The sequence below is a fragment of the Phocoena phocoena genome, chromosome 16 (assembly GCF_963924675.1).
Source record: "Phocoena phocoena chromosome 16, mPhoPho1.1, whole genome shotgun sequence".
Taxonomy (NCBI): domain Eukaryota; kingdom Metazoa; phylum Chordata; class Mammalia; order Artiodactyla; family Phocoenidae; genus Phocoena; species Phocoena phocoena.
Genome location: NC_089234.1, coordinates 64337656 through 64360016, shown reverse-complemented (window position 1 = coordinate 64360016; position 22361 = coordinate 64337656). Strand labels below are relative to the sequence as shown.

Genomic DNA, 22361 nt, shown 5'->3' with positions numbered 1-22361 from the left:
TGCAAATCAAAACTACAATGAGGTATCACCTCACACCAGTCAGAATGGCCATTATCAAAAAATCTAGAAACAATAAACGCTGGAGAGGGTGTGGTGAAAAGGGAATCCTCCTGCAATGTTGGTGGGAATGTAAATTGATACAGCCACTATGGAGAACATTATGGAGGTTCCTTAAAAACCTACAAATACAACTACCATACGACCCAGCAATCCCACTACTGGGCATATACCCTGAGAAAACCATAGTTCAAAAAGAGTCATGTACCACAATGTTCATTGCAGCTCTATTTACAATAGCCAGGTCATGGAAGCAACCCAAGTGTCTATCGATGGATGAATAGATAAAGAAGCTGTGGCACATATATACAATGGAATATTACTCAGCCATAAAAAGAAATGAAATTAAGTTATTTGTAGTGATGTGGATGGACCTAGAGTGTCATACAGAGTGAAGTAAGTCAGAAAGAGAAAAACAAATACCGTATGCTAACACATATATATGGAATCTAAAAAAAAAAAAAAAGGTACTGATGAACCTAGTGGCAGGGCGGGAATAAAGACGTAGACATAGAGAATGCGCCTGAGGACACGGAGGGGGTGGGGGAAGCTGGGGCGAGGTGAGAGTGGCATCAACATATATACACTACCAAATGTAAAATAGATAACTAGTGGGAAGCAGCCGCATAGCACAGAGAGATCAGCTCGGTGCTTTGCAACGACCTAGAGGGGTGGGATAGGGAGGGTGGGAGGGAGGGGATATGGGGATATATGTATGCATATGGCTGATTCACTTTGTTGTACAACAGAAACTAGCACAGTATTGTGAAGCAATTATACTCCAATAAAGATGTATTAAAATAAATAAATTAATTAGAAAATTAAAAGTAAATAATAAATTTGTGCAAATTAATTGTATTAAACAACTAGGTCAAAGCAGAAAAGCAGACAAGGTAAAATAGCATTAGGAGTTAAGAAGAAAGTACTATAGACTAAAAGGAAATGCAATTTCTATTCAATATTTGCCAGCCATCAGGCAGGGGTAAGCTAATATGAGTGAAAAAAGAACCAGTAAAAAGGAATATGAGTGTACAGCCTACATTCATAAAAAAAAAGATAATTGTAGAATAAAAGTCTCTCAAGAGAGGAGAAGGAATGAGCTAGGATCCAAGTAATGATTGGACAGATTAGTTTTAAAGTGTAAAAAGGAACACCACTTTCTTTGAAACTGAAGAAAGAGATGAGAAGAAAAAGTCAAGGACAGAAATTCTAAGATACTTATTGCTGACCCTGAGAAACTGTTAACAGCTTAATGCACTCTTTAACACTTGAGTTTGAAACAAAACAATAATGTTCAGACCTGTTTTCCATGAGCATAAACTTTTTTTTTTTTTTGGCTGCACAGCATGCAGGATCTTAATTCCCCGACCAGGGATCGAACCCGTGCCCCCTGCAGTGGAAGCACGGAGTCTTAACCACTGGACCGCCAGGGAATCCCCAAGCATAAACTTTAGATTACTTGTCAGCATTACACCTACTCTGTTACCTTTACACACGCTTATGAAATAACTACAGCACAGTACCATCCCTCTAGCAAAGTGCCACACTAGCAAAGCTATGGCTAATATATGAATCATGCCTTTGATTTCAGACTCTACTAGCTGAGGTTTCAGACCAAATTTTAGTTTCTAGGACTCATCACTTACAAATTAATTTGTTAACATGCATTTAATCTCTGCTCCTGTCTTTGAATTATACATCAAAGTAAACGGTATATAGGTTACAGAATTTCTCTTACTTTCAAAACTGACATGACTGGTATTTCTCAAAAAATCAGTCTGTCTGTATGTCATAGGTCCAGCATACCAAGTGATTGAAATTGAGATGGCTGCACACACACATTAAGTACTTCCCAACTGCCTACACAACACTTCAAGATAGGTGACTCTGAAGAGTTTGCTGAGGATATCAAATGCACCATAAGAAAAGTCTGCTGCTGGGATTAACAAACTACTATACATAAAACAGATAAGCAACAAAGATTTACCGTATAGCACAGAGAATTATATTCAATATCTTATAATAACCTATAATGGAATACAATCTGAAAACATATATATAACTGAATCACTTTTGCTGTATACCTGAAACCAACACAATATTGTAAATCAACTATACTTTAATTAAAAAAAAAAGTCTGCTGCAGATTTTTCAAGTGAATGCTAAGGGATGCCATGTTGAGTGTTTTCCAGCAATTAGTAGTTTACAAGCAATGTAGCTAATTAGCTCATCAGTCTTCAATGGAAGTGTTTCCATAAACATTCTGCCAGCTACAAGACACCATGCATGCATGTTAAAATGTGTTTGAACAAGAGTTCATCATCCTCTTTCTAATGAAGAATGAACTGCAATTCCTAAAGCACACTGTACTTGGCTGAAAAGATTATAGTATTCGTGACTTTATACTTATCTAAGAACACTCTTATAATAACAGTTAAATACACACAACATCAACATAGCAATAGATGGAAATAACAAGGCAGCAGCTGTTGCCTTTGAAACCATATATAGGCTGTGAGAAAGTGGTGGTAAATACCAAACATTTTATCTAAGTCCTAACTACAACATGGTTGAGCAGAGTGGTTGGGGCTAACCTGTTACTTAGGGATGGTTAACTAAAAATGAACTGCTATTTTCTTTTATTAAAAAATGTTCCATTGGGAATTCCCTGGTGGTCCAGTGGCTAGGACTCCGAGCTCTCACTGCCAGGGTTCAATCCCTGGTCAGGGAAATAAGATCCCCGCAAGCCATGTGGCATGGCCAATCAATTAATCAATCAGTAAAAGGACTAAAATTTTAAAAAAAGAGAGAAAGAGAATGTGAAAACCAACCAAAAATAAAAAAAGTGTTCCATAGATCTGAGTTTCAAAAGATAAGATCTTTCAACTCAGGTCACCCAAAATGGACACCAATAAATTTCCTTAAATCTCTACTTCCCCTAGGAAACAATCTATTTCCCTCTATAAAAAAAAAATGCATTGAATAATCAGGAAGGCAATAGGTACCATTTTAAAGGTTCAATATTGTAAATTCTATAATGGCATTCCTTGTTTGAGTACTCAAGTATTCTGATAGGAAGACTAATTACACTTTCAAGATACAATTTTCCAGGAATAACCGTTTCTAGAAATAATTGTTTTCTCTGACTAATATGGATGATAGTAAGTCTTCATTCCTAATTCCTGCTGGGAAAAAAAAGTGCAAACCTAGGGTTTTGCAAATCATGAAGATAAAGAACTATGGAAATGTAGAAAGAGGGATAACTTTTTTAAATACCCTGAATACATATATTATGCACAAGAGGAATGCGTACATTTTCCTTGTTTACTTCTCACTGGGAAGGGAGATAGTCCCCTAGCTACAAGCCACATCATCTACCCTGCTAGAAATACTCATGAGCCATGCAAAGTGGGGCAAGTTGTCAGCTGCTGCTGGCCTAAGCTTTACAAACATGCCGTTAGGCACCTACATTAGTAGACTAGATAGCATAGCATTTCTTTTAGTATAAAATACCATAGCCCATATTTGAGAAGAGCTATATGAATTAGAGGACCCCTGATGGATTAAAAAGCTCCTCATTTATTGGCGCATGGTGGCCTTGGTGGAGGCCCACAATTAAAAATAGATAGGGAGGTTGAGGAAGATGGCGGAAGAGTAAGCCGCAGAGATCACCTTCCTCCCCACAGATACATCAGAAAAACATCTACACGTGGAACAACTCCTACAGAACACCTACTGAACACTGGCAGAAGACCTCAGACCTCCCAAAAGGCAAGAAACTCCCCACGTACCTGGGTAGGGCAAAAGAAAAAAGAAAATACAAAGACAAAAGAATAGGGACGGGACCTGCACCAGTGGGAGGGAGCTGTGAAGGAGGAAAGGTTTCCACACACTGGGAAGCCCCTTTGCGGGCGGAGACTGTGGGGGGCGGAGGCGGGAAGCTTCGGGGCCGCGGAGGAGAGCGCAGCAACAGGGGTGCGGAGGGCAAAGCAGGGAGATTCCCGCACAGAGGATCGGTGCCGACCGGCACTCACCAGCCCGAGAGGCTTGTCTGCTCACCCGCCGGGGCGGGCGGGGCTGCGAGCTGAGGCTTGGGCTTCGGTAGGAGCGCAGGGAGAGGACTGGGGTTGGCGGTCTGAACACAGCATGAAGGGGGCTGGTGCGCCACAGCTAGCCGGGAGGGAGTCTGAGGAAAAGTCTGGACCTGCCGAAGAGGCAGGAGACTTTTCCTTCCCTCTTTGATTCCTGGTGCACGAGGAGAGGGGATTAAGAGCACCGCTTCAAGGAGCTCCAGAGACGGGCACCAGCCGCGGCTAACAGCGCGGACCCCAGAGACGGGCATGAAACGCTAAGGCTGCCGCTGCTGCCACCAAGAAGGCTGTATGCAAGCACAGGTCACCCTCCATACCTCCCCTCCCGGCAGCCTGTGCAGCCCTCCACTGCCAGGGTCCCGTGATCCAGGGACAACTTCCCCGGGAGAACGCACAGTGCGCATCAGGCTGGTGCAATGTCACGCCAGCCTCTGCCGCTGCGGGCTCACCCAGCATCCGCACCCCTCCCTTCCCCTGGCCTGAATGAGCCAGAGCCCGTGAATCAGCAGCTCCTTTAAACCCGTCCTGTCTGAGCGAAGAACAGACGCCCTCAGGCAACCTACACGCTGAGGCGGGGCCAAATCCAAAGCTGAGCCCCGGAAGCTGTGAGAACAAAGAAGAGAAAGGTAAATCTCTCCCAGCAGCCTCAGGAACAGCAGATTAAATCTCCACAATCAACTTGAGGTACCCTGCATCTGTGGAATACCTGAATAGACAACAAATCATCCCAAATTGAGGAGGTGGACTTTGGGAGCAAGATATATTATTTTTTCCCCTTTTCCTCTTTTTGTGAGTGTATATGTGTATGCTTCTGTGTGAGATTTTGTCTGTATAGCTCTGCTTTCACCATTTGTCCTAGGGTTCTATCCAATGGTTTTATTTCTGGGTTTTTTTTGTTTGTTTGTTTGTATCTTTACTTTTTAAAAAAAATATTTTTCTTGATAATTATTTATTTTTTAATTTAATGACATTATTTTATTTTATCTTTATTTTATCCTCTTTCTTTCTTTCTTTTTTTTCCTCCCTTTTATTCTGAGCTGTGTGGATAAAAGGCTATTGGTGCTCCAGCCAGGCATCAGGGCTGTGCCTCTGAGGTGGGAGAGCCAAGTTCAGGACATTGGTCCACAAGAGACCTCCCAGCTCCACGTAATATCAAATGGCAAAAATCTCCCAGAGATCTCCATCTCAACACCAAGACCCAGCTCCACTCAACGACCAGCAAGTTACAGTGCTGGACACCCTATGCCAAACAACTACCAGGAAAGGAACACAACCCCACCCATTAGCAGAGTGGCTGCCTAAAATCATAAGTCCACAGACACCCCAAAATACACCACCAGACATGGACCTGCCCACCAGAAAGACAAGATCCAGCCTCCTCCACCAGAACACAGGCACTAGTCCCCTCCACCAGGAAGCCTACACAACCCACTGAAACAACCTTAGCCACTGGGGACAGACACCAAAAACAACAGGAACTACGAACCTGCAGCCTGCAAAAAAAAGGAGACCCCAAACACAGTAAGATAAGCAAAATGAGAAGACAGAAAAACACACAGCAGATGAAGGAGCAAGGTAAAAACCCACGAGACCTAACACATGAAGAGGAAATAGGCAGTCTACCTGAAAAACAATTCAGAATAATGATAGTAAAGATGATCCAAAATTTTGGAAATAGAATAGAGAAAATGCAAGAAACATTTAACAAGGACCTAGAAGAACTAAAGAGGAAAGAAGCAATGACGAACAACACAATAAATGAAATTTAAAATACACTAGAAGGGATCAATAGCAGAACAACAGAGGTAGAAGAACGGATAAGTGACCTGTTAGACAAAATAGTGGAAATAACTACTGCAGAGCAGAATAAAGATAAAAGAATGAAAAGAACTGAAGACAGTCTCAGAGACTTCTGGGACAACATTAAACGCACCAACATTCGAATTATAGGGGTCCCAGAAGAAGAATAGAAAAAGAAAGGGACTGAGAAAATATTTGAAGAGATTATAGTTGAAAACTTGCCTAATATGGGAAAGGAAATAGTTAATCAAGTCCAGGAAGCACAGAGAGTCCCAACAGGACAAATCCAAGGAGAAACACGCCAAGACACACATTAATCAAGCTATCAAAAATTAAATACAAATAAAACATATTAAAAGCAGCAAGGGAAAAACAACAAAAAACACACAAGGGAATCCCCATAAGGTTAACAGCTGATCTTTCAGCAGAAACTCTGCAAGCCAGAAGGGAGTGGCAGGACATATTTAAAGTGATGAAGGAGTAAAATCTACAACCAAGATTACTCTACCCAGCAAGGATCTCATTCAGATTTGATGGAGCAATTAAAACCTTTACAGACAAGCAAAAGCTGAGAGAATTCAGCACCACCAAACCAGCTTTACAACAAATGCTAAAGGACCTTCTCTAGGCAGGAAACACAAGAGAAGGAAAAGACCTACAATAACAAACCCAAAACAATTAAGAAAATGGGAATAGGAACATACATTTAGATAATTACCTTAAATGTAAATGGATTAAATGCTCCCACCAAAAGACACAGACTGGCTGAATGGATACAAAAACAAGACCCATATATATGCTATCTACAAGAGACCCACCTCAGACCTAGGGACACATACAGACTGAAAGTGAGGGGATGGAAAAAGATATTCTATGCAAATGGAAATCAAAAGAAAGCTGGAATAGCAATTCTCATATCAGAAAAAATAGACTTTAAAATAAAGACTATTACAAGAGACAAAGAAGGACACTACATAACAATCAAGGGATTGATCCAAGAAGAAGATATAACAATTGTAAATATTTATGCACCCAACATAGGAGCACCTCAATACATAAGACAAATGCTAACAGCCATAAAAGGGGAAATTGACAGTAATACAATCATAGTACAGGATTTTAACACCCCACTTTCACCAATGGACAGATCATACAAAATGAAAATGAATAAAGAAACACAAGCTTTAAATGATACATTTAACAAGATGGACTTAATTGATATTTATAGGACATTCCATCCAAAAACAACAGAATACACATTTTTCTCAAGTGCCCATGGAACATTCTCCAGGACAGATCATATCTTGGGTCACAAATCAAGCCTTGGTAAATTTAAGAAAATTGAAATTGTATCAAGTATCTTTTCCAACCACAACACTATGAGCCTAGATATCAATTACAGGAAAAAATGTGTAAAAACTACAGACACATGGAGGCTAAACAATACACTACGTAATAACCAACAGATCACTGAAGAAATCAAAGACGAAATCAAAAAATACTTAGAAACAAATGACAATGGAGACATGACAACCCAAAACCTATGGGATGCAGCAAAAGCTGTTCTAAGAGGGAAGTTTATAGCTATACAATCCTACCTTAAGAAAAAGGAAACATCTCAAATAAACAACCTAATGTTTCACCTAAAGCAATTAGAGAAAGAAGAACAATAAAACCCCAAAGTTAGCAGAAGGAAAGAAATCATAAAGATCAGATCAGAAATAAATGAAAAAGAAATGAAGGAAATGATAGCAAAGATCAATAACACTAAAACCAGGTTCTTTGAGAAGAACAAAATTGATAAACCATTAGCCAGACTCATCAAGAAAAAAAGGGAGAAGACTCAAATGAATAGAATTAGAAATGAAAAAGAAGTAACAACTGACACTTCAGAACTACAAAGGATCATGAGAGATTACTACAAGAACTCTATGCCAATAAAATGGAAAACCTGGAAGAAATGGACAAATTCTTACAAATGCACAACCTGCCGAGACTGAAACAGGAAGAAATAGAAAATATGAACAGACCAATCACAAGCACTGATATTGAAACTGTGATTAAAAATCTTCCAACAAACAAAAGCCCAGGATCAGAGGGCTTCACAGACGAATTCTATCAAACATTTAGAGAAGAGCTAACACCTATCCTTCTCAAACTCTTCCAAAATATAGCAGAGGGAGGAACACTCCCAAACTCATTCTAGGAGGCCACCATCAACCTGATACCAAAACCAGACAAAGATGTCACAAGGAAAGAAATCTACAGGCCAATATCTCTGATAAACATAGATGCAAAAATCCTAAACAAGATACTAGCAAACAGAATCCAACAGCACATTAAAGGGATCCTACACCATGATCAAGTGGGGTTTATTCCAGGAATGCAAGGATTCTTCAATATACACACATTAATCAACGTGATACACCATATTAACAAATTGAAGGAGAAAAACCATATGATCATCTCAATAGATGCAGAGAAACCTTTCGACAAAATTCAACACCCATTTATGATAAAACCCTCCAGAAAGTAGGCATAGAGGGAACTTTCCTCAACATAATAAAGGCCATATATGACACACCCACAGCCAACATCGTCCTCAATGGTGAAAAACTGAAACCACTTCCACTAAGATCAGGAACAAGACAAAGTTGCCCACTCTCACCACTATTATTCAACATAGTTATCGAAGTTTTAGTCACAGCAATCAGAGAAGAAAAAGAAATAAAAGGAATCCAAATCAGAAAAGAAGAAGTAAAGCTGTTACTGTTTGCAGATGACACGATACTATACATAAAGAATCCTAAAGGTGCTACCAGAAAACTACTAGAGCTAATCAATCAATTTGGTAAAGTAGCAAGATACAAAATTAATGCACAGAAATCTTTGGCATTCCTATACACTAATGATGAAAAATCCGAAAGCAAAATGAAGAAAACACTCCCATTGACCATTGCAACCAAAAGAATAAAGTATCTAGGAATAAACCTACTTAAGGAGACAAAAGACCTGTATGCAGAAAATTATGACACTGATGAAAGAAACTAAAGATGATACAAACAGATGGAGAGATATACCATGTTCTTGTATTGTAAGAATCAACATTGTGAAAATGACTCTACTACCCAAAGCAATCTACAGATTCAATGCAATCCCTATCAAACTACCAACCGCATTTTTCACAGAACAAGAAAAAAAAATTTCACAATTTGTTTGGAAACACAAAAGACCCTGAAGAGACAAAGCAATCTTGAGAATGAAAAATGGAGCTGGAGGAATCAGGCTCCCTGACTATACCACAAATCTACAGTAATCAAGACAGTATGGTACTGGCACAAAAACAGAAATATAGGGCTTCCCTGGTGGCGCAGTGGTTGAGAGTCCACCTGCCGATGCAGGGGACGCAGGTTCGTGCCCCGGTCTGGGAAGATCCCACATGCCGCGGAGCGGCTGGGCCCATGAGCCATGGCCACTGAGCCTGCGTGTTCGGAGCCTGTGCACTACAACAGGACAGGCCACAACAGTGAGAGGCCCGTGTACTGCAAAAAGGAAAAACAACAGAAATATAGATCAATGGAACAGGATAGAAAGCCCAGAGATAAACCCATGCACATATGGACACCTTATCTTTGATAAAGGAGGCAAGAATATACAGTGGAGAAAAGACTGCCTCTTCAATAAGTGGTGCTGGGAAAACTGGACAGCTACATGTAAAAGTATGAAATTAGAACACTCCCTAACACCATACACAAAAATAAATTCAAAATGGATTAAAGACCTAAATGTAAGGCCAGAAACTATCAAACTCTTAGAGGAAAACATAGGCAGAACACTCTATGACATAAATCACAGCAAGATCCTTTTTGACACACCTCCTAGAGAAATGGAAATTAAAAACAAAAATAAACAAATGGGACCTAATTAAATTTCAAAGCATTTGTACAGCAAAGGAAACCATAAACAAGACCAAAAGACAACCCTCAGAATGGGAGAAAATATTTGCAAATGAAGCAAATGACAAAGGATTAATCTCCAAGATTTACAAGCAGCTCATGCAGCTCAATAACAAGAAAACAATCAATCCAAAAATGGGCAGAAGGCCTAAATAGACATTTCTCCAAAGAAGATATACAGATTTCCAAGAAACACATGAAAGAATGCTCAACATCATTAATCATTAGAGAAATGCAAATCAAAACTACAATGATATATCATCTCACACCGTTCAGAATGCCCATATCATCAAAAAATCTAGAAACAATAAATGCTGGAGAGGGTGTGGAGAAAAGGGAACCCTCTTGCACTGTTGGTGAGAATGTAAATTGATAGAGCCACTATGGAGAACAGTATGGAGGTTCCTTAAAAAACTAAAAATAGAACTACTATATGACCCAGCAATCCCACTACTGGGCATATACCCTGAGAAAACCATAATTCAAGAAGAGTCATGTACCAAAATGTTCATTGCAGCTCTATTTACAATAGCCAGGATATGGAAGCAACCTAAGTGTTCATCATTGGATGAATGGATAAAGAAGATGTGGCACATATATACAAGGGAATATTACTCAGCCATAAAAAGAAACGAAATTGAGATATCTGTAGTGAGGTGGATGGACCTAGAGTCTGCCATACAGAGTGAAGTAAGTCAAAAAGAGAAAAACGAATACCGTATGCTAACACATATATATGGAATATAAGAAAAAAAAAAAGTCATGAAGAACCTAGGGGTAAGAAGGGAATAAAGACACAGACCTACTAGAGAATGGACTTGAGGATATGGGGAGGGGGAAGGGTAAGCTGTGACAAAATGAGAGAGTAGCACAGACATATATACACTACCAAACGTAAAATAGATAGCTCGTGGGAAGCAGCCGCATAGCACAGGGAGATCAGCTCAGTGGTTTGTGACCACCTAGAGGTATGGGATAGGGAGGGTGGGAGGGAGGGAGATGCAAGAGGGAAGAGATATGGGAACATATGTATGTGTATAACTGATTCACTTTGTTATAAAGCAGAAACTAACACACCATTGTAAACCAATTATACTCCAATAAAGATGTTTTAAAAAAAATAGATGGGGAAATATTTTAGCAGTGGCAGGATTCCAACAAATTTGCAAGTCCGCTCCCATCTGACATACATAAATACGAAGAGCACAATACATGTTTCCAACGGCTGGCTCTGGTAGGCACAACCTGCCAAGACTACTGATGTTAGACTACACGTTCCAGCTCCAGAAAATTTAAACCAAAGTATCAATATATGGGGATTTGATAGGTGCTGTGCTCCACCTGTGTAGGCACCTTGGTTTGTATGGCAATATACAAAAGAGTTGAATTGTAACCTTTCTCTGAACACTCTTGAAATCTCAAATTAATTATCCCTTTATACATTAAGGGCCCCATACTTTTATATCTAAAAATGTGTAATTTTTACTAAGAATCTAAAAATGTGTAATTATTAAGATAAAGCAGTTAATGTTTACGTGAGAAAACTAAATATTATTTTTAAATGTTCTAAGGAAAAAGACTCTGATTTAACTGACAAATCTTTAAGACTTTTGCTAAATCCAGATGGTTAGTTATCTTTTTTCCAAACAGAAAAACTAATAATATCTTTGTTTATTAATTATCTCTAGAATTTATTATGAAAGGCAGTTCATGATGTTAACAAAACTTCAAACTGTAGTTATCCCAGCTGCCACAATAGACCATATATCACTATACTTATCTTTCTATATATTAGAAAAAGTAGCATCTTTAGAATTAGAGACCTGAGAACAGCACATATTCCTAAATGTTTATGAATAGAAAGTATGTATAATCTCTGTTAAAACAATTCTTTGTTCTTTGCAATTTTGTATATTAACAGCAAATGCCATATACTGTGTCACATCACTTTTGTAAAATCTGTTTCTAACATAAGCCAAATAAAGTACCATAATCTTACCATTATAAGGATCCCAAAGAAACAGGCCATGTGTGTTTGCATGTCTCAAATGTTTCCCTCTTTTTAAAATTACTATCCAAAGTTTCATTTCAGAGGTAATACCTCAAGAAGTGCCAATCTTAAAATGACAACTGCATTTCTACACACTCACAACACCAGAAATATAATTGATTTGAGTTCAGAAACATACCCATATGTAAATGGAACTTTGGCATTTGACTAAAGTGATATACCAAAACTGTTTTTCAAAATAATTGTACCTATTTACATTCCCATAAGCAATGTATAAAAGATACTATTGCTTCAAAGTCTTTGTAACACGTTAGACTTTTAAATTTTTGCCAGTTGAATTGTATAAAATGGTATCTCATTTGCATGTCCCTGATCATTAATGAGGTTGAACATCTCTGTATTTTTGTTGGTGCTTATTCTTCCGTAAAAACCTTTGCATGTCCATTTTTCTTTTGCTTTTCTTTTTGATCTATGAGAGTTCCTTATGTGTTCTTGTTATTAATCCCTTGTTGTGTTTATGCCAATATCTTTTCTAAGAGTGTCTTTTCATTTTCTTTAAAAATTTTTTTGATGTAAGAAAGTTCTTAATTTTGGTATAATAAAATGTCAGTCTTTTCTTTATAGTTTTTTGTTTCATGTTTAATAAATCCTGTTGAACATCCAAAGCCTTAAAAATATTCACCCTTATTTTTCACTGAGTTTTTAATTTTTAGATCCTAAATCCACCTGAAGTTGACTTTTTTGTATACGATTATAAGAAACCAAATGGCAGAGAGACTGAACAAGAGAGAAGCCAAAAAAATGGCAGCTGAGACAATGAGATGTTAAGCAAAGAATTTTTCTCTCCTTCAGGAAGTCAGAGAGATAAAATTGGAGTTCTGAGACTGCCTAAGATGAAATGTCCTGTTAAATATCTTATGCTTTCAATTGAGACCTCTGAGATGCTACATCCAAGAGTGAGGGCTGGCTAGAAATAGAATAATCTTTAAAAATTAATTCTAAAATTTTCATCCACAATGCCCAGCATTTGATCAAAAACTATCCAAGACACCAGGAGACAAAATCAGTTACTTTAAAAACCAAAAGGAAAAAACAGACAATAGAAACAAACCTACAGGAGAGCCACATATTGGACATGTCAGATACAGAAATTAACTGTAATGGAGATGTTCAAGAAAAGTAATGGCAAGACAAAATTTCAGCAGGGAACTAGAATTTGGAAAGAAATTAAAGAAAACTATTTTCACAGATATAAAAACTATTTTTAAAAAACAAATGAAAATTAAAGAAATAAAAATGTACAACAAAGTGAAAAATTCACTGGATGGACTTAAAAATAGACTAGAGAAGTAAGGAAAAAAGTATCATGAATTTGAAGATAGATTTAAAATTAAAATGTTTTAAAGTACCATTTACAATATCATTTAAAAAATGAATTACATGTTTTTGAATCAGAAGACTCATTACTATTAAAATGTCAGTTCAGCACAAATTGATCTATAGATCCAATTTAATCCCAATCGAAATCCCAGCAGGCTTTTTTGTAGAAATTGAGAAGTTGATTCCAAAATTTTGTGGAAATGCAAGGGACCTAGAATAGCCAAATCAAAATAATTTTTATTTCAATACTTACTATGATATACAGTAATCAAGACAATGTGTTATTGCTATAAGGGTATGTGAATCGATGGAACAGAAGAGAGTTCCAAAGGAGACTCACACAGATATTGTCAACTGATTTTCAGTAAAGGTGCAAAAGTGATTCAATTGAGGAAGAGTAGGGTTGTGAGTGTTTTTTTCAATAAATGGTACTGGAACCAAGAAACTTCCATATGCATCTATATGATATTGGATTAATTTTATTTCCATATGAAAAAAAAGTGAATCATGATCCCTAATTCATACCATTCATAAAAATTTATTTCCAGATGGATTGTAAAGGTAAAACAATAAAGCCTCTAGATAACAATACAAAAGGATATCTTCCTCACTTCGTAATAGGCAAAATTTTTTACAAAACAGAAAAATCTCTACCCATAGAGGAATAAAATGATTAACTTGAATTTATCAAAATTACTTCTGAATATCAAAAATGGGAGATTTTTTAATATCTACAACTAAAAAAAGACTCATAACAAGAACAAATTAAAACTACAATGGGTCTCCCAAGGCAATAGAAATAAAAGCAAAAATAAACAAATGGGACCTAATCAAACTTATAAGCTTTTGCACAGCAAAGGAAACCATCAACAAAACGAAAAGACAACCTACAGACTGGGAGAAAATATTTGCAAACAATGCAATCGACAAGGGATTAATTTCCAAAATATACAAACAGCTCACACAACTCAACAAAAAAACAAACAACCCAATCAAAAAATGGGCAGAAGACCTAAACAGACATTCTCCAAAGAGACATATGGATGGCCAATAGGCACATGAAAAGATGCTCAGCATCGCTAATTATTAAAGAAATGCAAATCAAAACTACCTTCACACAGGTCAGAATGGCCATCATTTAAAAGTCTACAAATAACAAATGCTGGTGGCACAGCGGTTAAGAATCCGTCTGCCAATGCAGGAGACAAGGGTTCAATCCCTGGTCCAGGAAGATCCCACATGCCACAGAGCAACTAAGCCCAGGTGCCACAACTACTGAACCTGTGTGCTACAACTACTGAAGCCCATGCACCTAGAGCCCGTGCTCCACAACAAGAGAAGCCACCTCAATGAGAAGCCTACACACCACAATGAAGAGTAGCCCCCACTCGCCGCAACTAGAGAAAGCCCATGTGAAGCAATGAAGACCCAACGCAGCCAAAAATAAAAATAAATAAATAAATTACTTTTAAAAAATAAATAACAAATGCTGGAGAGGGTGTGGAGAAAAGGGAACCCTCCTACACTGTTGGTGGGAATGTAAATGGTGCAGCCACTCTGGAAAACAGTATGGAGATTTCTTAAAAAAACTAAAAATAGAGTTGCCAGGTGATCCAGCAATCCCATTCCTGGGCATACAACCAGAAAAAACTCTAATTCAAAAAGATACATGCACCCCTGGTACTTTTTGGTGGTCCAGTGGCTAAGACTCAGCTCTCCCAATGTAGGGGGACTGGGTTCGATCCCTAGTCAGGGAACTAGATCCTGCATGCCACAACTAAAAGATCCCACATGCCACAATGAAGACCTGGCACAGCCAAATAAATAAATAAATGTTTTTTTAAAAAAAGATACATGCACCCCAATGTTCATAGCAGCACTATTTACAATAGGCAAGACATGAAAACAACCTAACTGTCCATCAACAGGTGAATGAATAAAGAAGAGGTAGTATGTATATATAATGGCAGCCATAAAAAAAGAATGAAATAATGCCATTTGCAGCAATATAGATGGACCTAGAGATTATCATACTAAGTGACATGTCAGAAAGAGAAAGACAAATACCATATGATATCACTTATATAGGGAATGTAAAATATGATACAAATGAACTTATTTACAAAACAGAAACAGACTCACAGATACAGAAAACAAACTTATGGTTACCAAAGGGGAAAGAGGGTGGGGGAGGGATAAATTAGGATTTGGGGATTAGTAGATACAAACTACTATATCTAAAATAGATAAACAACAAGGTCCTACTATATAGCACAGGGAACTATATTCATATCCTGTAATAAACCATAATGGAAAAGAATATGAAAAGAATATATATGTATAACTGAATCACTGTGCTGTACACCAGAAGCTAACACAACACTGCAAATCAACTATACTTCAATTAAAAAATAAAATAAAGAAAAAAAACTGTAATGGGATACCACCACACACACTTTAAATTAAAACACTGACACTTGTTAACACCAAGTGAGCAAGAATATAGAACCACTGGAATTCTTATACCTTTACTGATGAGGGTGTCAATTGGAAAATCCACTCTGGAAAATTGCTTGGTACCATCTATTAAAGCTGAGTGTATACCTTATGACCCAGAATTTCTTTCCTAGGTATAAACCCAACAGGAATGTCTACATTCATGCACCGAGAGTAATGCATACATAATAGCAATGTATATTAAAGCCAAAAACTGGAAACAACTCAAATATCCATCAACAGTAGAGTGGATAAATAATTATGAACTATTCATCAATGAAAACAAATGAACTACTATATGGTAAGACACATTGAGCAAAAGAAGCCAGGCTCAAGAGACTACATACTGTATGATCCCACTTACATAAAGTTCAAAAAGAAGGGAAAAAAACTAACTTATGTAATAACCAGGATAATGGTACTTGTGAGGTGAGGGAGTAGTAAGTGGCACAGGGGTTGCTTCTAGGGTTCTAGTAATGTGCTATTTCTTGATCTAGGTGGAGGTTACATTAGTGTATTCACAATGAAAATGTATTGAGTTGTTCATGATAATATATGCACTTTTTGTATATATGTCATTCTCAATAAACCACTAAAAAACTATACATATTGTATAAGCAATTGTGTGACTTAGAAGCAATGTCTGCTGTAGGGGAGCAGAGGCTACACAAAGGTAGTAAATATGCTATAGGCAAAATATATACTCTAGACATTATAAATAATTCTTAGCTAATTCCTAGATAACTGTATTGTGAATATGCTAAAACTATTTAAATAAATACCAGATTTAATACTTAACCATTGTATAAGACCATGAGTGACCATATATAATCACTACGTGGACGTTTTCTGGATCTTGACAGTTTCACCTTTCCTTTCACCATTCCCCCCCGCCACCCCGCAATACTATCCATACCTATCTTCTACAAGCATATTCTTTAGGTAACCAAATGCCCATTTTATTTATCACTTTGACTCTCTAAATCCAGTAAAGGCAGTAAAACAGAATAAAAGAGAATCCTATAATAAGGCTATACAAATTACACTATATTTTTATTAGAAAAAAATTCTAAATTACTCTCAAAATTCTTCTTCTTGAAAATAAGTCAATATATATATAGATAAAAATATCCTCTACTTCCAATATTTTTCACTTTTTCAAATGCATTAAACTTATCATTTGCTCTTTACTAGTCCTTCACATTATACCACTAGACAAAGCCCTTAAAAAAAAAGGAAAAAAAAGAATGAAAGCAGGAAAATTTTAAACTATGTTTCCAGCATCATACAGAATTGCTTGGATCAGAACTCATTCTCCTGATACTTCAACTCCACCACTGAGCTAAAATTCCTTCCAAGTTTTAGAGAACAGTGCTCTTACTGTCATCATCTCTGCTAACCATAGGATAAGCATTGGCCATTCCCCAAATTCCAGAACCACTTGCCATTTCACTGCTTTCTTCCTACACTCTAGTGGCAGTAGTTCAATTTGGCAGCTTGTCAAAAAGATTCAGAGTATAAAGCACTTGGTGATCTTTAACCAAATGTATTTGTTGTGTATACAGCATATGCCATATATATGTATTTCACACATTATAACAGAACATAGTGAAGGACACACTGCATAATCCTAGAATCGAAAGACTTCTCTTTGAGAACTTTTCCTTAAAATAATTTGCTTTTATTGAGCTAAAAGCGTTGATTGCTTTTTTTTAAAACAAGCAAATACCATTTCTTGACAATTATTACAATTATTGTTCCCTTCTAAGAAAGACCAATGGCTTACAAATTTATTGCCACGTGGCTTGTGGAAACTATATTGTCAAATAGATCACATTTTCTGAGAGAAGCAGTAGCAAATAGGGTTCATATTCCTTCCAAAGACTTAGCAAAGGAACCATGAGAGATAATTTTTCATAAAAGCAAAGATAAAACTATTATAAATGTTTATAATATAAAATGATAAAATGATGCTTAGATTCCTTTTTTATTTAATAAACATTTATCAGGTGTCTGGTATATGTCAGGCATTGCTAATCAAATAGACTTGGTGCTTGCCACCTTGAAGAAACTGAGTTTAGGGACTTCCCTGGCCGGCCAGTGGTTAAGACTCTGCACTTCCACTGCAGGGAGCATGGGTTCAATCCCTATTCGGGGAACAAAGATCCCACATGCCACGTGGTGTGGCCAAAAAAAAATGCAAGAAATTGAGTCTACATTTATTGAACAAATAATCAATGTCTGGTGTGTGGGGTGGTAAGTGCTATGAAAGAGGGATGCCTAGTCTGTCAGGACATAGAAGAAGGGCATCTATATCAGCATCAAGGTGTCAGTAAACACTTCCTGTGAAAGATGACCTGGGCTGAGTTTTGCTACGTAAGAATTGGCTGAGTGAAAAGGGCAATCCAGGTGAAGGGAATCGCTGGTAACAGGCAGAGAAGCATAAATCAATATGTACCATTCAAGATGCTATGAGTCCTTACTTGGAAGAAAGTTTGAGAGGGGAACAGAATCAGGAAATGAGAAGGGAGAGGATAGTAGAAGCCAAATCATGGAATGTTGTGGTTTAAAAGTTTGAACTTTATCCAGAAAGACAGTCCCCTAATCCTTCAAAGGTTACTAAAATGATTTTAAGCAGGGAAGTAAAATGAGTATATTTTCATTTTTAAAAAACATGTTTGGCTTTGGTATAGGACAAGGCTAAGGCAGTAATCCAGAATTCAGAAGGCAACATTAGGAATAGAGATGAGAGAACAGATCTGAGAAACAAAAGGAGATAGAATTTGTTGAACTTGGAGGCTAATTGGAAGAGAGGGTAGAATAAAAATGAAGAGTCTAACTGACTTGGTAACTAAGTGGATGGTGGTACCAAAGCAGAGAAGATAGGAGAAAGAGTGGGTCTGAGGTGGTAGGGAGCAGGGAGGAATGATGAATTTATTTCAAAATATCTTAGGCATTATTGTTTTCTATATATTGTCCAAAGAATCCCTTTAATATATAAATCATATATAACTATAGCAAAAAACTCCCCTGTATTTGACGTAAAGTTTATTGTGGCTAGTATATTCATTTTAATTAGTTAATTAGCAAAAATTTCCTGATTTTCATAAAGTTATGTTTGGGATGGGGAGAGGAAAATTTTGAACACCCCGCAGGCTCTTTTACAAAGCTGAACAGGAAAATTTGCTTCCTTATCCTCTCAAAATAGTTCCTAGCAGCAAGCTGATGTATAAAATCATTCCATTAACTAAAGAATATTGTGCAGTTCTTTATAAAATAGCCTTCAAATGAGACATTCATTATAATAAAACTGTTCAAGATATCAAAAGGTGAAATATACACTTTTATTATGTAATATTTTTGTGTGTGTGGTTTTTTTTTTGAGTGTAGTTGATTTACAATGTTGTGTTAGTTTCAGGTGAACAGCAAAGTGATTCAGTTATACATATGCATATATTCATTCTTTTTTAGATTCTTTTCTTATATAGGTTATCACAGAATATTGAGTAGAGTTCCCTATGCTATATAGTAGGTCTTTGTTGGTTATCTATCTTATACATAGTAGTGTGTGTATGTTCATCCCAAGCTCCTGATTTATCCCTCCCCACTACATTTCCCCTTATTATGTAATGCTAACATAGCAGCAACATGAGTTATACATAGTTTATGCAAAAAAATTTTTATGTTTAGGAAATCTAAACCTCCAGAATAATGAAAAAATAAAAAATGTACCTCTGAGGTGGCCAGGTCTGAAACTTCCATCTCCAACTGTTTACAAGGAACTTTATAATTTGTTTATGTATGGGAAAATATGTCTTCAGCCTCATTAGTTACTTCTCATTTTATGACAAAAATTGTACATTTCTCTTTGTTTATTATGGATAAACTATGGCATGAGGGGAACTGAACAACTAAAGGAAGAACCAGGAGGGGGGTCTGAGTTTTGGAGCTGCCTAAAGAGCTACTCTGCCTCCAACAGCTAGCTCCTCAGAGCTCTACAAAAGACTAACTAAACTCAAGTCAACTAGAACACAACACTCAAATCTAATTCGGTAACTAACATCAGGAGTGGTTTGCTCCTGAGCAGAGGACCAGAGTACTCACTTTCTTTGCGAACGTCCTCAAGTGCCCCAGTAAGCTCTTCCTTTAAAACTGTGGCTTCTTGAGCAATCTTCTCTCCCTTGTCTAATAAATTCCAAGTTGCTTCCTCCACAGAAGCTAGAAGGACTCTGGCTCTTTTAGAACGTCCTTTTTTCCTGTTGGAAGGATTCTGGGGACAATTTACAAGTGTAGTAACCTAAAATTGGAAAAATACAAGTCACTCATTAGACAAATTGTGAGAGGAACACAGCCCTGGGATATCATAGCCCAGAACAAAAGGAAGTATTTCTTAATAACATGATTCATTCCCAACACTACTGGTGCATTCCCAAAAGTCAGGTCAAGGCACCAAGAGCAGTATTACCAGCGACCACAGAGTTCCTAACTAAAGACAGGAAGGAAGGGAGGGACGGGGGGAGTGAGGAGGGGAGGAAGGAAGGGGGGATAGAGATTGAATCTCACCAAGTTTTACTATTGGACCAATGCAAAATACACAATACTCAATATATATTATTTGATATACATATAGCAAATGATTATTTATATCACTTTGTAGCCAGCAATCTATATTAAGAGGGAGGCAAAAATAATAATAATTAAGTCAATAAGTATTAATATATGTAGGTTAAGAATAGAGATTACTAATGTTGGGGCGGGGGGTACAGAACCAATCTGAAACATGTAAAACAGTGGTTACTTCAGAAGGACAAAACCCAAATCCTTACTACGATCGACATTCTGGCCCTCTGTAAACTCTTTTACCTGTCTCCCACACTCCCCCCAAATCAGTTGGCCTCTCAAGCAATCAGGTCCTCCTCAAAGTGCCCTATCAAGAGGCCTTCCCTGACCACCCCAATCCCCACCCTCTCCCACTCTGTCCCCTCACTACACATTATAATTCTTCAGAACATTTATAGAGCCTGACATTTTTTATTTGTTCATGTATGTTTATGGCATCCTTCTAATACTAAAATGTAAACTCCATGAAAACAGGAAATGTGGTTTGTTCTCCCTCACTCGAACAATCACAAAGTAGTTGTTCAATAAATATTTCTTATATTAATGGCTTAATGAATGGGGTAGTTGAACAGAGGGACGTTTTGATGTCTATATTTTGAATTGCCTGAATATGTTAATAATGAGCATGTATTACTTCTGTAAATTTGTTTAAAATAAGAATAAACTCATGGGGCTTCCCTGGTGGTACAGTCATTAAGAATCCACCTGCCAATGCAGGGGACATGGGTTCAAGCCCTGGTCTGGAAAGATCCCACATGCCACAGAGCACCTAAGCCTGTGTGCCACAACTACTGAACCTGCACTCTAGAGGCCACGGGCCAAAACTACTGAGTCTGCGTGCCACAATTACTGAAGCCCACACGCGTAAAGCCCGTGCTCCGCAACAAGAGAAGCCACTGCAATGAGAAGCCCATGCACCGCAACGAAGAGTAGCCCCCACTTGCCACGACTAGAGAAAGCCCACTCACAGCAATGAAGACCCAACACAGCCAAAAATAAATAAATAAATAAAATTTTATTTAAAAAATTAAAAGGATAATCTCATGATAAGAGCATTGTTTGGAGATAGAAATTAAGCACTTATATTTGGAAACAAAACCTTATACAAAATTACATTGTGAAGAATATCCATTTCTTAATTAAACCTTGAATCCCAAGAAAAAAATTTGGTTTACATTTTCATAAGCAAACCTGGAAGATCCCCATTGCAGAGGAAGAAAGAAAAAAAAACTTTTATCCAGTATTTAAAATAGAAGACCTGAAACTCTTATTGAAAGCTAGGCTGGCGCATGTCATCAAATAGCCTAGGCTTTTAACAAATATGCATCACATCTGTGACAACAGACTATACATAATCCTTCCTGCTCTGCAGTCCCTGGAGATTTTGCTTGTTTATTATTAATGGAGCATTAAGTATTTGTTTATTTGGTTATCTGGACCCAGTTCTTAGCCAGGAACTGAGAAAGAACTTACAAGCTATGGGGGAAATATGTGGATGAAAATTGTTTTTGTCTGCTCTGCTATTCCCTTCCCCCGTCCAAAAGACCCTCTTCTTTATTCTAATTTGCTTTATTCCCATATTCACAACCCAGACTGGAGTTCCTTGTAGCAAGCCTTTATTTCCTTTCTTGGAAAATGAGAATAACCATATTACCCTATAAGATTATATGAAGTTTAAATAATATAAAGTGTTTTTTAAGATGCATAACATGACACAAAATTTGGATGCCATTTAATGTGTGTTTTCTAGTCCATTCCCCATGGAAACCTTGTCAAAGATGTTCTCTCTGGGTCTACCCATATCTTGCTCTTAGGGTCCCCTGTGTTAAATGTGATGAAGTCAATTAACAAAGCACATTCTATGTGCTTTACCAGCAGTCAAGTAGGGCCATGTGTCTTTATCATGCATTATGTAAAGATGATAATAAGTCTGATTTATTACATGGGTTT

General features: G+C 37.4%; 1 protein-coding gene across 1 annotated transcript in view; it reads right to left on the bottom strand.

Annotated features, from left to right (window-relative positions):
- CTNNA3 (catenin alpha 3) overlaps positions 1-22361 on the bottom strand; it is a 1581444-nt gene that overhangs the window by 1518078 nt on the left and 41005 nt on the right. Inside the window, exon 3 of the mRNA XM_065894569.1 lies at positions 19896-20088. Coding sequence (XP_065750641.1) covers positions 19896-20088 — 193 coding nt within the window. The remainder of the gene's footprint in view (positions 1-19895; positions 20089-22361) is intronic.